At 31.2% G+C, this 16,187-nt stretch overlaps 1 protein-coding gene across 1 annotated transcript; it reads right to left on the bottom strand.

The window, feature by feature from the left end:
- Positions 1-2,531: 2,531 nt before the first annotated feature.
- Positions 2,532-3,467, bottom strand: LOC141547505 (olfactory receptor 10AG1-like). Its single transcript, XM_074275901.1, has one exon. The coding sequence runs from the start codon at positions 3,465-3,467 to the stop codon at positions 2,532-2,534; it is 936 nt and encodes a 311-aa protein (XP_074132002.1).
- Positions 3,468-16,187: the final 12,720 nt, after the last annotated feature.

Below are 16,187 nucleotides of genomic sequence, written 5' to 3'. Positions count from 1 at the left end.
AGTAGTAGTTGCATATTTTAAAATATAATCTTCTCATCTTCTCTGCATAACCTTAAATATGTTCTAGATGTCTTATGAAAGAAGAGAAATCTATTTTTAAACTTTAATGAAAATAATGAACAGAAAAGCTTTTTAGATTTGATTCATGAGTCACATCATTTTGGAAGGACGTTTTTCAGTGAAACAATATATTTCATTGGATTTAACAGTGTAGTCACAGTAGTAGAGGTAGGAGAGAAGAGTTTGTCAGGCTAGCTGAATGACGGGATTTGGGTTGCATAGATCCCTAGAATAAATATACAAATAGGAGGTCAGAGGAACAAATAGAAATGGCTTTGCATTTCACTGAATTCAACAGGTAGTTTAAGGATGGTGGTGACGATTTTAACATAAGATATGTGTATCAAAAGAATGGGAATCATGAAAAAACAGAATATTTACATGGACAGAAAGTTCTTTCTGCTATGTCTCTTTTCAAACAATCTCCAGTATGTTGGAGCATTAGAGAAAACATCATTGAGTTTTGTAGAACCTCAGAAGTTGAGTGGGAAAATCTGATATGTGAGTCTTATCTGAGATGGTGTCCCAGTGCTACTGGAGGCAATCACTTGTTGGACACACATCTTATGATTCATTATGAGAGTACAGTTAAGAGTCTTAAAGATGGCTACATATCTATCATAAGCCATCACAGCCAGAAGTAAGCATTCTGCAATTCCTAGAATATAAAAAGAACAAGCTTGTATAGCACAGGACAGTAATATAATATTTCTGTTATGAGTCCAAATATCTCTTATCAATTTAGGGAGAGTGACTGAGGGGTAACAGATTTCCAGTAAGGAAAAGTTTACAAGAAAAAAGTACTGGGGACTTGAAGAGCATCATTTGCACAGTTATGACAATGAGGAGGTCATTTCCTATAAATTTACTCATATGGATGACTAAAAAAACTCCAAATAAAAGTCTTTGTTTTTTGTGAAGGTCAGAAAATAACTTTCTTGCCCTAGATATCAGTTTCTACCTCAAAAAAAATATGGAGGAGTGAGGCGAGGCAAGGGGCATTTATGAAATGATCTACTAAATCAATCTTAGTTTATTTAAGTTTTATATATATATATATATGTGTGTGTGTGTGTGTGTGTGTGTGTGTGTGTTGAATCTTCCCTTTTATAGTTAGCATTGAATGTCCTAACTTCAAGATCAATTCTAAGTATTAAAATTCTATATTCTGTGTCCTAAGGCCAAAAGGCCAAAAATCAACCAATGAATTTTGGTTATGTATTGACTATGTGTCACAGAATATATTACAATTCAATTATGATATTTCTTGGAAATTTGGATGAAATTGTGAATCTAAGAAGTGTCAGTTGCTACAAGAAAACATCAGTTTCAATGAAATCTGCTGTGGAAAGGGTGTTTTAAAAATGAAATCAGCAGGGGCAGCCAGGTGGCACAATGGATAGAGCACTAGCCTTGAATTAAGAGGACCCAAGTTCAAATCTGGTCTCAGACACTTAATACTTCCTAGCTGTGTGACCCTGGGCAAGTCACTTAACCCCAGCCTGGGGGGGGGGGGGATGAAGTAAGCAATTCATTCAAAACTTAAAATAGTTTGCTTTATATTTTGTGATGTAATTTGGGGCTTTCATTGCAGATATTGTAATGGTTTGACATTTCTTTCTCCAATTCATTTTACAATTGCACAAATGGAGACTTACAGAGTTAAGAGATTTCTACATTATCATACAATAATAAGTGCTTGAGATCACATTTAAACTCAGGAAGAAGGCCTGACAGTGTACATTGTAGCTACCCAAATATTCACTTCCTGTCATAGATTATACTGTTTTTACCCTATAGATGGAAAAGGTCTTCCTCCTTAATGTTTGTACGATATCTGTTGGTGGCTATCTGGTGCCAAATTCTTCTTTTCCTACTCAGAGTTAAATATTGATTGATTCACAAAAGTTAAAATAACATTATAACATTTATTATAATTACAATTTGAACAAAGTTCAAATTTGAACTAAGTCTCAATGTATATATTGGGAAAAGCTACTGAATTCAAATTATGTGACTGATTAAAATTATTTTACAGGAAAGACAAAAACCAATCAAAACAATAGTAAAACACACAGACAAACAAAACAAGTAAGAATACAAATAAATTTCAAGACAGCATAAATATTTGGGCCACTGAATTTGGAAATACTCTTGATTCTTCCTGGAGTATATACATTAAGTTCCATTTCTCTTCCCTAAATCACATATCTTCCTCTTCTATAAAATAGCAAAAGTGCTTTTTCAGTTATTGTTGTGTGTGTATGTATGTGTGTGTGTCTATATATATATATATATATATATATATATATATATATATATATATATATATATATATATATATATATATATATACTACACATATTTGCGTGTGTTTCTGTTTGTATAAGAAATGGAGAACAAAACTAAATATATATATATATATATATATTATATGGGTAGATATATGTATATATAAATAACCATTTGGTTCATGAATGACATGGTTTTAAAAGGAGTTTTCTCAGTGCAATAATTACATCCTTATTCCTCAAGCTATATATTATGGGGTTTAACACTGGAGTCACAATAGCATAGAAAATAGCAAAGAGTTTGTCAGATTTAGCGGATTGACTGGATTTTGGACGCAAATACACAATACTAGTAGTCCCAAAGAATACAAATATAACTATAAGGTGAGAAGAACAGGTAGAAAAGGCTTTGGATTTCCCTGAAGTTGATGGTAGCTTCAGGATGGTGGTAATGATTTTGACATAGGATATGGATATCAACAGAAAGGGAATCATGATAAAACAGAGAGCACTAAGGTGAACCAAGACTTCTTTCTGATATGTGTCCTCACAGGCAGCCTCCAGCAGTGGTGAAGCATCACAGAAAATATGATTGAGTTTGTTAGGACCACAAAAGTTCAGAGAGAAAATCTGGTATGTGAGTCCTATCTGGGCTGGTATTGGAGTGATCCAGGAGATGATCACCAATTGCACACACTTCTTGTGATTCATGATGAGAGGATAGTAAAGAGGCTTACAGATGGCTACATATCTGTCATAAGCCATTGCAACAAGGAGTAAGCACTCTGCAATTCCTATACTATAAAAGGTGAAAATTTGCAAAGCACAGAATGAGAATGGAATATTTCCTTTCTGAGTCCAAATATCTCTTAGCAATCTAGGAAGAGTAACTGATGTATAACAGATTTCCAAGAAGGAAAAGTTACCAAGGAAATAGTACATAGGGGTTTGAAGAGCAGGATTAGTATTAGTTATGACAATGAGCAGGCCATTTCCTATAACTATACTGATATAGATAAGTAAGATAATTCCAAAAAGAAAACTTCGGAGGTTGGGAAGGTCAGAAAATCCCAGGAGAATGAATTCCACCACGAATGTAATGTTGCTTCTTTCCATGTTTCACTTTCTTCTGTCTGTGAAAATAATGAATTCAGATTGAGCAAAATAAGTTACTTTTTATAGTCCTTAGTTTCTAACTTAGAAATATAGAAAGGGGGCGTACAGTCTTGTTTTAATGATATCCTATATGACCTTTAATTTTTATAATTTTTGTTGTCTCCCAATCTACAGCTAGAATTTAATCTTCTTTTCTTCAAAGTCACTTCTAAGTGTTAGTTAACATTCTATACTATATATATATATATATATATATATATATATATATATATATATATATATATATATATATATCCTGTGATATCAGAGAGTATGCTAAGCTTCTTTCACTATCTTTCTTGGATATTTGGTTGAAAATATAGATGTAAAAATGTCATTCAGTGAAAAAATTAAAAATCACCTTAAATTTCATATGTGTTATCAATCACCTTATTCTACAATTAACTTTTTCATTTTTAAAATCAGTTCTCTCCAGCTAACAAAAGGCATAGTTTTATATAAGACATGAAATATAAGAATTTCAATACATTATTAATTTCCCCAGCTAGTACTAGGCTTAAGTGCTTTGTTTTCTTAGCCCTTTTAAGCAATGTCTATATTTCTTCTGGAAAAAAAAATGTTTTTTATTCATTTCTCATTATCAGAATTTTCTCATTCTCTAAAGGCCTACTTCAGCTTTACTTTTTTTTTTTTTTCTGTGTGCCATTCCCTGATCACCTTAGCTAACAGACGTTTATCCCACCCTTGAATTACTACATTGTGAGCATTATACCATGAATTTCTAACTATAATGTACATGCTTTCTACTACTTTTTATATGTATCCCATGTTGGTTGATTGTAACATTCTATATCCACATGAACTATTGCTAAGTGAAATTATCAGAACCAAAAGAACATTGTGCACAGTAACAACAAGACAATGTGATGAATATCTGTGATGGACTTGGCTCTTTTCAGTAATGAGGTGATTCAGGAAAAGTCCTGTGATGACTTGTGATGAAAGTACCATCTACATCCAGAGAGAGAACAATGAAGAGTAAATAGGGAGCAAAGCATAGATTTTCACATTTTGTTATAATTGCTGTAGTTTGTTTGCTTGTTTTTTACTTCTTTCTTATTTTTCTCCCTTTTGATGCTTTTTTTTTTTTTGCTAGCATGCAAAAATTGAAATATATTTAGAAAAGTGTCCACATTAAAACTATATCAGATTGTTTCCTGTCTTGGGGAAGAAGAATGAGGTGGGATAGGGAGAAAAATCTGAAACACAGATTTTGCAAAAGTGAATGTTGAAAACTATCTTTACATGTATTTTGAAAAGTAGAATACCCTCAACATTTTCAAATAGAAATTAAAGGGTTTTATTTTTTTGCCAAAAAGTGTCTTCCCTTGCATACCTCCAGATTCCTTGAACATAACAGGTGATTAATTAATTTGTATTTTTCACGTATAGATAGATAAAAATGGTTTTTAAAGAATTATTATTACAACTTATTTTCTGCAAGCTTATAGAAAACATGTTTGGGACAATGTGATGATATAGAATCCATCTCATTCAGAAATTGTTCTGATTTCTTTTGATTGATTTCCATATTTTGAAACCTTTTATTTCATATAGATTTGAGAGAAAATATTTGTTATGGAAAAATCAATTTGTTCTTAAATTTTAATAGTTAAGTAGAACTTTTAAGACTTCTTTAGTTATTTTATATGAAACAAAACATATAAAGGAAATTGTGTCCAGAAATCTTCTCTGTGTCAATACACCAATTTTACTTTATTTGTTGAAGTCACAAGAATAATTTCTTTCTGTATTTTCAGTAAATAGGTTTATCAACTATTGGTTAACAAATGATGGTGAGATGTAAAATTATGTCTAGCAATTTGCCAAAAATTAATTGTTATTGCTTAATCATTAATTATGTCTGACTTTATGTGACCCATTAGGGTCTCTTCCTTGGCAAAAATATTGGGGTGGTGGTTTGATAGTCCTTGCCCCAATTCTTTTTACAGATGAAGAAATATTGACACACAGGGTTAAGTGACTCCTCTAAGTTCAGACACATATTTAAAAAGAAGCCCTGATGCTGTACCACATAATTACCCAAATATTATTTACATTCAAATTAGTGCTAGCAAAGATTGTATTCAAGGCTCATAGGCTGAGCTTAATAAGAAACAATTTCAATGAAGAATAAATAAGGAATAAAAGAGAATAAAAATGAAAGAGATCATAATAGTTGTATGAAACAAAACATCTCTCTGGCAAAAATGTTGGTGCAATGACAATTAACTAAACAAAAATTTTCATGTATACCTGAAATACATTCATATTTAAAATAGATAATATTAAGAACTTTTATTCTTGTATGAATAAAAAATCCAATATTATTACCAGAGTGTGCATATTTAGTAGAATTGTCAATTATCAGTAATCATTATAAAACATGGTATAAATAAGAGGAATGCAAATAAATATTCTTTAGTTTCTTTTTCAAAGAGTAACTAATATGATAAAAAATTGAACATAATCAATTTTGAACTTGTAAGAAAATATAAACCCATCACCATAATGTTTCTGGAATTGTTAAATCATTTAAATATTCTGAGAAATTCTTTCGAGTTGTTCAAGCATGTAGTCAATTAACTTCACACAATCTTTGATTCAGCAATCTCCCTACTGTGGCATTATGGAAGTCAGTGGCAGAAAGGTCACTCAAGGAGACAATCATCTTGCCCTGTATATCTCTAGATGCTTTGAGCATACCAGGTGATTAATGAATGTGTATTTTAAGGTGTGGATCACTTTGTGATATGAGTTCACGGATATTTCCTACTCCCAAATATTTATTTTATTGACTAATATGTAAAATACCATATTTAGAAATTCAACATCTGTGGTAATAGATGAATAGCATTACATTATTAAGAATTTCTCATTTGATATTTTCTTGGAACTTTTGGTCTATTAATTACTTATGTGATAACTATTAAAATGAGAATTTAACATTAAATTATGCACAGAAATAAATTAATATATTTATCTATGTAATATGTATATATTTATACATACACCTACATTTGAACAAACACATATATACATACAAATACATATACACATTACTATATCACACAATTTATTGTGTTTTAGTTTGAGCTAAGACATGACTGGTAAATCTATTCCATGTAGAAAATAAGTCAAATCATGAAGTAATAGTACTAGGAGGAATGAGCAGGTGCAAAGGACTCATATTTCTGAAAGAAGAACAATAAGAAAAAAACAAAAATATATAATTTCTTTTAATTTAAGAAAGACCAATTCTGAACCCCAAATATATCATCTTAGTCTTTTCATGATAGTATAACACACATTCAATCAATACTCATAAAGCAAGTATTCAAGTCTCTCTTTGGTGCTTATTATTTATTATCTTGAACAAATAATATGTTATTGTTCCTTGGCTTCCTCATCTATGCTATAAAATGATTCATATAGTTAACTTCTGAGATCCCTATCAGATCAATGTGGCTGATACTTTTATCATAAGATACGGTGATATCACATAAGCTTTTAGTATCATTCACTTTTAGCCTGTATTTCTGAATATTGGAAAACATGAATTAATACTTATTTTATGCTAAAAGGCAGATATGTTTGGATTTCATTTAGAGTGCTGACTCTATCATGAACTACATAAGTAAAACGCGTTGTCATTATAATTTTCATGCAATTATCTTTTCATCTATAAAAGGGAAAGCATTCCCACTTACATCTGTCCTTTGATATGAAGATTATTGGAAATGGTGCTTCCAAAATAATTTAAAAATTGTACAAGTTGCTACACCAATTAAACACATCATTGTCATCACTATCATTTATTCATTATAATTTTACATGCAATTCTGTCCAAAGTTCCAAAGTAAGAATTATATTAATAAATTCATTAATGTTCTCTGATTTTTATAGTTGAAAAAATGATTTCCAAAGTATAATGATGACAATTTACTGTCTAACACCTCACATAAATATCTTTGGGACAATATGATGATACAAAAATAATCGCATACAGAAATTGCTTTGATTTCTTTTGATTTCTTTCCATGTTTTGAATTTTTTTAAATTTTACATAGATTTGAGAGAAAAAAAAATAATTGCTGTGGAAAAATCAAATTGTTCATAAATTTTAATAGTTAAGTAGAACTTTTAAAACTTCTTTAGTTATTTTATGTGAAACAAAACATATACAGAAAATTGTGGCCAATAGTCTGTGTGTCAGTGCACCCATTTCAATTAATTTGTTTGTTAAAGTTCCAAAATATTTTCTTTCTATATTTTCAGTACTTAGATTTATCAACTATTGGTTAACAACTAGGAAGGAGACTGTGATGTAAAATTATATCCAGCAATTTGACAAACATTCATTGTTGTTAGTCATTAGTCATGTCTGACTTTCTGTGACCCATTAGGAGGGTTTCTTGGCAAAGGCATTGGAATAGTTTGACAGTCCCTATCCCAATTCTTTTTTACAGATGAGAAAATGGTGACTGACAATTTCGTGACTTCTCTAAATTCAGACACACATTTAAACTCAGGAAGAAGTCCCAGCATCGTACCACATAGCTAGCCAAATATTCATTTACTTTCAAATTGTTGCAAGCAGAGATTGTATTGTTTGTTAACTATCTTTGTTCATTAGGCTGAATGACATTGATTGGTAAAATCTACTGGTACAAAATCTACTGGTGATTATGTAATGTCAAATTATCTGTCCACTTTTAGAGAAATAGAGATTAATTAAATTAATTAAATGAACATATATTAAAATTAAATGAACATATATTAAATTACGATTTGGAATAAATCCTCATTAATCTGTATACTGGGAAAAGACATTCCATTCTAGCTATGTGACTGTGATAAAATCATCACATGGGAAAAACAACAAAACAAACAAAAGAAACAACCTAGCAAAGTTCAAAGCTTAACAGAAAGATGTGGGCCATTCTAATAGTGACCTCCCTTAAATACTATATGAAACTACTAAGAATTCTTCCTTGAGTATACTTTAAATTTCTATTTTTTCAATAAATCACATCCCTTACTCTTCTCCAGAAGAATAGCAAGCATGCTTTAAAAAATATTGTTCTCCTGTTTCTATTTTCTTTACCTTGATGTCACTTATCTTTCTTTGCCTGCTTGCCCCCTCTATCCTAAATCTCCCTTCACACACACACACATGCACACACACACACAATTATGTCAGATCATCTTTCACCACAAATTAGAGCTAAATAAAACAGATCAATTTTATTAAAAGTAGACATAATCACTTTTGAACTTATTAGAAAACATAAACTCATCACCATAATGTTCATGAAGTTGTTGTCATCTAAATATTCTGTGAAACTCCTTGGAATTGTTAAAGAATATAGCCAATTACTTATTCACAATCTTTGATTCAGCAATCTCATAATATGGCATTATGGAAGTCAGTGACAGAAAGGTTGCACAAAGAGGATATACTAATACTATTTTTGTTTTGTGAAAGAGGAAAAATAAAACCTTTAGAAAAGGCCCGACATTTCAATCAAAGAAATGATTGCACATGTTTTTCTTTAAGATCTAATGAAATGTTGTCTAAGAAAGAAAATGAATGTGATGAATTAAAGGAGGGTAAAACAAGTTTAAATGACATCAAGGAAAATAGGTACAGGCAGTATAACAACAGCCACAATAATAGTACTATGAATGCAAGGAAAACTAAGACACAGGTTAATTTTACATTAATTTCCATAGCACATTTACAACTTGAAACGAGGTGAGAAATATTTTCTCCCTCTTAGTATTGTAGGTCTGGAGAACAAAGGTTGTGGAAAATTGAAAAAGGCATCAACAGCACATGGATACTCTCTATATGACTGCTTAGTTTTTTAATTAAAAAATAATGAAGAATAATAAAATATTTTAAATTAAATCATTAATCCTAAATTTAAAAGAAATTATTAAATATTAAATATGATTTATTTAATGAATTTTCTCTTAAACTGTTTTCTTTTGTCAAGGAATGTATAAATGATACTATGAAAGAAAATAACTGTGATATGGCAAAAACAAATTGTGGTTATTCATAAAAAAAGAAAAAAACAATACAGAAAAAGAACTATGATTTTTTAAAAATAGCTTTGAAGTGCAGGTTCTAATTTTTCTTTTTTTATTTGTTTGTTAGTTAGTTGGTTTTTTGTTTGTTTGTTTTGTTTTGATTTTTTTTCCCTCTGGATACATAGCTAGGTCAGATTCTAGTTGTAGGGGCAGGGATTCATTCTTTGTGCATTTTTCTCTGAATAGGTGAGCCCTGAATATTATTATATATATTTAATACTTTCAGGAGCTTGCTAGATAAGTATTTCTACTAGCTTCTTCATAATCTGAAAATTTGGAGGTGAGCAAGCAAAATGTTTCACACTTACCTTTCTTAGGTGAATTCACAATTATTATTTCTGTTATTTTGGTGCTTCCTTTTATTCATTTATAGCGAATAATATAAGAAAAGTATCACTAACCAAAATAAGGTACTTAAATATTTAGGAAAATCTTTATCTATATTATCACATGTTACCCGCACCCTGGCTCTCTAATAAAGGAATTAAAAGATTTCCATCAGACATCTTAAGAGAAGTTGCTTCAAACTATTGAAATCATTTGATCAAGTCACCACTCTGTTTAAGTGGAAATGATTCCTGACCTTCTCTCTTCTCTAGGGAGAGTTTTCCCATGAAATACCAAATTTTAATGAGAGTTGTCCTCTGGCTGAAAGTCCGGGCTTCCAAGCATCTTTGGAACATCACTAAACGAGAGAAAGTTACATAGTGAAAAAGTCTGGGGACTTGAGCCATGGGGACATAAGGCAAGCTAGTCATTATTAATTCCTAACTCTCTAATAATTGAAAGGTCACTACTCTTAGAGAAGAGTTTGTTTTCCCATTGTTTGAATGAAAATGTTTTGAATTCTTTTAATCATAGTTTTCTTTTGAAAACATTGATATAGAAAAAGCAGGAGGATGTTTTAACTATATTTTTAATTATAAAAGTGATAGTAAGCAATGGTTCTGTTCAATTATTGAAAAGCAACCAGTCCCTTGTTTCTTGTAACAATCATTTTTAGCATATGCCTAGGGGGAAAAAAAACTTTTGGTATTTTACACTTTTCAGATCTTCAGAAAGTATACCAGTGACTTCATAGTGGATTGAGGCAGAGACTATAATCACAGGGAACCCTGCATTATCAATCATAACCTATGGGTCTGAATCCCTCTTTTCCAGTTTTTTTAATATATTTTTATTTTTTAAATAATAGGTTTATTATCAAAATATATGCAAAGACAGTTTCATTGTTGTAAAACCTTGTATTCCAATTTTCTCCTTCCCTTTCTACAGACCATTCCCAAAAGAAAAGAAACAATCCACCACAAGTTTAAAATGTACAATTCTTCCATACATATTTCCACATTAATGTGCTGCACATAAAAAATCAGATCAAAAAGGGAAAAAATGAGAAAAAATACAAATGCAAGCAAACATCTACAAAAAAGTGAAAACACTGTTTTGTGATCCACACTCAGTCCCTACATCTCTCTCTCTGGTTGCAGAGAGCCCTCTTCACCACAAGATCATTGGAACTGGCCTAAAGCACATTGCTGTTGAAAAGAGCCAAGCTCATCAGAATTGATCATCATATAATCTTGCTGTTGCTGTATATAATGTCCTCCTGGTTCTGCTCATTTCATTTAGCATCAGTTCATGTAAGTCTTTCAAGACTTCTTTGAAATCATCCTGCTGATCATTTCTTATAGAACAATAATATTCTATAACATTAATATAATATTAATAATATTCTATTCTAACAATAATTAGAATAGAATATTAATAATATTCTATTTTAATAAAGTAATATTCTATGACATTTATATACCATCACTTCACATTATATACCAAACTATTGGTCATCCACTCAGTTTCCAGTTCTTTGCCACAACAAAAAGGGCTGCTACAAACATGCTAGCACATGTGGATTCTTTTCCCTTTTGTTTGGGATACAAGCCCAGTGCAGACACAGCTGGATTAAAGGGTATGCAAAAAAAAAAAAAAATTTGCACAGTTTGAAAATCTTTAGGCACAGTTCCAAATTGCTTTGCAGAATGGATGGATCACTTTATAACACCAGAAAGAATGTATTATTTTCCCAGTTTATCCACATCCCTTCCAACATTTAACATTATCTTTTCCTATATTTTAGCTACTCTGAGAGGTGTGTTGTGGTACCTCCAAGTTATCTTAATTTATATTTCCCTGATCAATAATGATTTAGACCATTTTTTTTCATATAACTAGAAATGGTTTTAACTCATTCATCTGAAAATTGTCTGTTCATACTTTTGTCTATCAATTGGAGTATGGTTTGAATTTTTATCAATGTTAGTTCTCTATATATTTTAGAAATTAGCCTTTATTACAACTCTTTATTACAATTTCCCAAGTTTATTACTACCCTCCAGAAATCTTGTCTGAACTGATTTTGTTTGTACAAAACATATTTAATTTAATATACTCAAAATTATCCATTTTCCATTCCATAATGTACTCCAGTTCTTTGGCCATAAATTCCTTCCTTATCCATAGATCTGAGAGGTAAATTGTCCTTTGTTCTTCTAATTTGCTTATAATTTCACATTTTAGGTCCAAATTCTGAATCCATTTTAACTTTATCTTGGTTAAGGATGTTAAATATGAGTCGAGGTCTAGTTTCTGTCATAGTTTCTGTCATACAAATTTCTCAGCAAGTTTTGTCTAATAGTGAGTTCCTATTTCCGAAGCCAGAGCCTTTGGTTTTATCAAATCCTAAGTTACTATAGCCACTGAATATTTTTTCCTGTCAACCTGATCTATTGCACTGATCAACTATTATATTTCTTAGCTACTACCAAATGATTTTGATGAATGCTGCTTTAGGCCTGCTACAGCTAGGCAACTTCTTCCAATTCTTAGACTCTGAACTGATTTGTTTGAAAAGGGTTTCATAATTGTGTTCATATAGTTTCTGACTTTGACTTGCCAGGTAGACTCCCAAATATTTTATATTTTCTACAGTTATCGTAAGTGAAATTTCTTTTTATATCTTTTGCTGCTGGACTTTATTGGTAACCTGTAGAAATGCTTATGATTTAAGGAGATTTATTTTATATCCTAAAACTTTGCTAAAGTTTTTCATTATTCCTAATAGGTTTTTAGTTGATTCTTTAGTGTTCTCTAAGTATTCCATCCTATCATCTGCAAAGAGTGATGGTTTTATTTCCCCATTACTTATCCTACTTCCTTTAATTCCTTTTTTCTTCTCTTATTGCTAAGGCTAACATTTCTAATATGATATAGAATAGTAATAGTGATATTTATTTTAATATTTATCACCATATTTTATGTTTTATAAAACAAGGTGATACCTTGTTTCACCGCTGATTTTATTGGGAATGCTTCTAGTTAATCCCCATTAACTATGATACTTGCTGATAATTTTAGGTAAATGCTATTGATTGTTTTAAAGAAGGCTCAATTTTTTCCTTTGCTTTCTAGGGTTTTTTTTAATAGGAATTAGTGTGAGATTTTTTCAGATTTTTTTTGGCATAGATTGAGATAATCATATGATTTCTTTTAATTTGGTTATTGACATAGTTAATTATGCTAACAATTTTCCTAATATTGAATCAGCATCATTCTTGGTATAAATCCTACTTGTTCATAGTATATTATCCTGGTGATAACTTGCTGTAATCTCCTTGATAATATCTTATTTAAGATGTTTGCATTAATATTCATTAGGGAAATTCATCTATAATTTTCTTTGTGTTGAATCTACCTGGTTTAATTTTCAGCATCATATTTGTGTCAAAAAAGAATTTGGTAGAACTTCTGTCCCTATTTTCCAAATATTTTGCATCTTATTAGAATAAATTGTTCTTTAAATGTTTGGGAAAATTCACTTATAAATCCAACTGGTCCTGGATATTTTTTCTTAGGAAGTGACTCTGGTAAGATGGATTCTGGGCCCAATCACTTCTTAAACTGAATCATAAGTTCCTTCCTTTTTTAGATGTCCTATTTGAGATATTGATATAACTCTCAACTCTGCCATCTGATATCTCCAAAAACTTCTGTCCCTTAGCAATTATTCCTAATTTATACTTGAATTTATGAACTTTTGAATTTGTTTTGTAGCTGAATTCTCTTTTGAGCATATAAATGTCTGTGTCTCAGAATTGTTTTATGTACACACACACACACACACACACACACACACACACACACACACACCATATCCCATATATACAGATAAATCCCCATCATTTGCTGAGTACATTAAAATTATTTCAGTATGAAGGTAATCTTTGACATAGGTATATAGTGGCACAGTGGTTAAGTGTCCATAGGGAGATTAAAATTCAGGGATATCATGACCTTTCCATTAAACTATACTTTTGCTCCCTCACAGATTATTATCTATCACCCCTTTTCTCCTAACTTCGAAAGGGGAAAAAGATTCCTTCTAAAAATGATCATTTAAATCAACTTATCACCACACTATTTAAATAGAAATGATTCCTGTCCTTCTATGTTCTTTGGGGAGAGTTTTCTCATGATTCTTATCACATTTTAACGAAAGTGGTCTTCTTGTGAATAGTCCAGTCTTCTAAACATCCCTTAATGAGGCAGTATTTCATAGTGGAAAAAAATAGGGATTTGAGTCAGGAGAACATATGGCAACACTGGCTTTCTTGATTCCTTAATATGTATAAATGGAAGGTTAATAAGTTTCTCTTAACCTGTTTCCCCATGGGGTTGATAAATAACATTTTAAATTACTTCAATCATAGTGCTATTGTGATAAAATAAAATAGCAAAAGGAAGGATGTTTTAACCATATTTATTTTATAAATTGATGGATTCAATTATTTGAAAATCGACCAGGCTTTTGCACCCTGAAACAAAGATACACGCACACACACACACACACACACACACACACACACATGGAATATTATTGCTCTGTAAGAAATGACCAGCAGGAGGAATACAGAGAAGCCTGGAGAGACTTAAATCAACTGATGCTGAGTGAAATAAAGACACCATGAAAAATTCAGTCAAATATCATAATTAAGTAGTCAATGAAAAACATTGTATAGAGTATCAGATAGAAGCAATGCATACATTGGGAAGTCCCAATCAGCATTTATTTTGCAACTAGAAATGTTAAGTGTTATGGGCCAGAACTCTGAATTTGAAACAAGGATCCTTACAAGGTGCTAAGTCAATGGAATTGATAGAAACAATGGTTATCTATTTTAGCATGGTTCAGTATAATTGATTTAATCTTACAACAAATAATGGTTTCCTAGTGATATAATGATTGGTTTTGGCTTATACTCAGTGTGGAGTGTATAAGCAGTGCCTGAGAGCCACAGAGTAAAAGGTTTCAGACGGGGAGAAGATAAGCAGGAACTTAAGCTCTTGGTCTGAGACAGACTTCTAGACAGAGACCATGGTGGTGGTCCTCATGCCTCCCCCACAGAAACCAAGACACATTCAGCAGGTCCGTAGCACAGCTGTCCCTGGCTCCAGGTAAGGAGACAATAAAGAATTTGGACTTTGGACTTTAACCCCTGGCAGTGTGGTGATCACTGAACTGAAAGGAAGGCTGCTCCCAAAGACCTCCAGAGACCACAAGAAAACCTGAAGCAGAGAACATTACAGTTAAGGATTGGTGAAGATCGAAGATTAAATCTTGGAAGATGATATTCCAAAAAAAAAAAAAAGAATTCATGGAAAAAAATGTTCATTCAAGGTAATAGGAGGATTTCAATATTTTAAAAAGAGCAGATGAGAATTAAACAAAATAAAGCAAGAAAATATAATGGATTCAGTGAAGTTTAACAATGATGTTTTATACAGACACACACACATACACACACATACACACACACATGGCAAAATGGGGTAAATTATGTTACATAAAGAGGCATGAAAAATCTATTGTAGTGGGAGTAAAGGTGAGATGTTGGGCAATGCGCATCAATTGAATCATAATCTCGTCAATATTAAATCAAAGAAGAAATCAAGGTAATATCTTCTTGAGGGTAGGGATTGCCCAGCAGTCAGCACCATCTCCTTGGCACATAGTAAGCATTTAAAATGTTACTTGAATTAAACATGCAGTCACATACAAATAAAGGAGTCAATATTTAAAGAAGTAAATTGTGAGTAAAAAGGAGTAATTTTAAGTATTTTTAAGACAATAGAATAAAATATATTGATGTTACAATCAATGTTTCTGGTGAAAGTAATCACAATGTGAACTAAAAGAGTTTCATCAATCCATTCAAAGATTAATAAAATAAATCAGACATTCAGGAGGACCTGAGTTCAAATCTGACCTCAGACACTTAAAACTTCCTAGTTGTGTGACCTTGTGAAAGTAACTAACCTCAATTGCCTCAGGAAAAACAAAACAAAACAAAAACAAACAAACAAACAAACAAAACCTGGACACTGTAGACGTGTTTTAGGTATCTTTAAATGTAATTTCTTTTATTTAATTTCCAAGTATGTTTCAGATGTCTTATGAAAGACCAGTAATTTATTTCTTAGTTCCAACGGAAGAAATGGAGAGCAAAA

The sequence above is a fragment of the Sminthopsis crassicaudata genome, chromosome 6, assembly GCF_048593235.1.
Source record: "Sminthopsis crassicaudata isolate SCR6 chromosome 6, ASM4859323v1, whole genome shotgun sequence".
NCBI classification, from domain to species: Eukaryota; Metazoa; Chordata; class Mammalia; order Dasyuromorphia; family Dasyuridae; genus Sminthopsis; species Sminthopsis crassicaudata.
Note: the sequence above shows the minus strand (reverse complement) of the source record. Positions and strands in the feature narration are given on the sequence as shown.

Bases quoted from the DNA above. Each gene is read 5' to 3' on its own strand.
- LOC141547505 (XM_074275901.1), bottom strand. From the start codon at position 3,467: ATGGAAAGAAGCAACATTACATTCGTGGTGGAATTCATTCTCCTGGGA.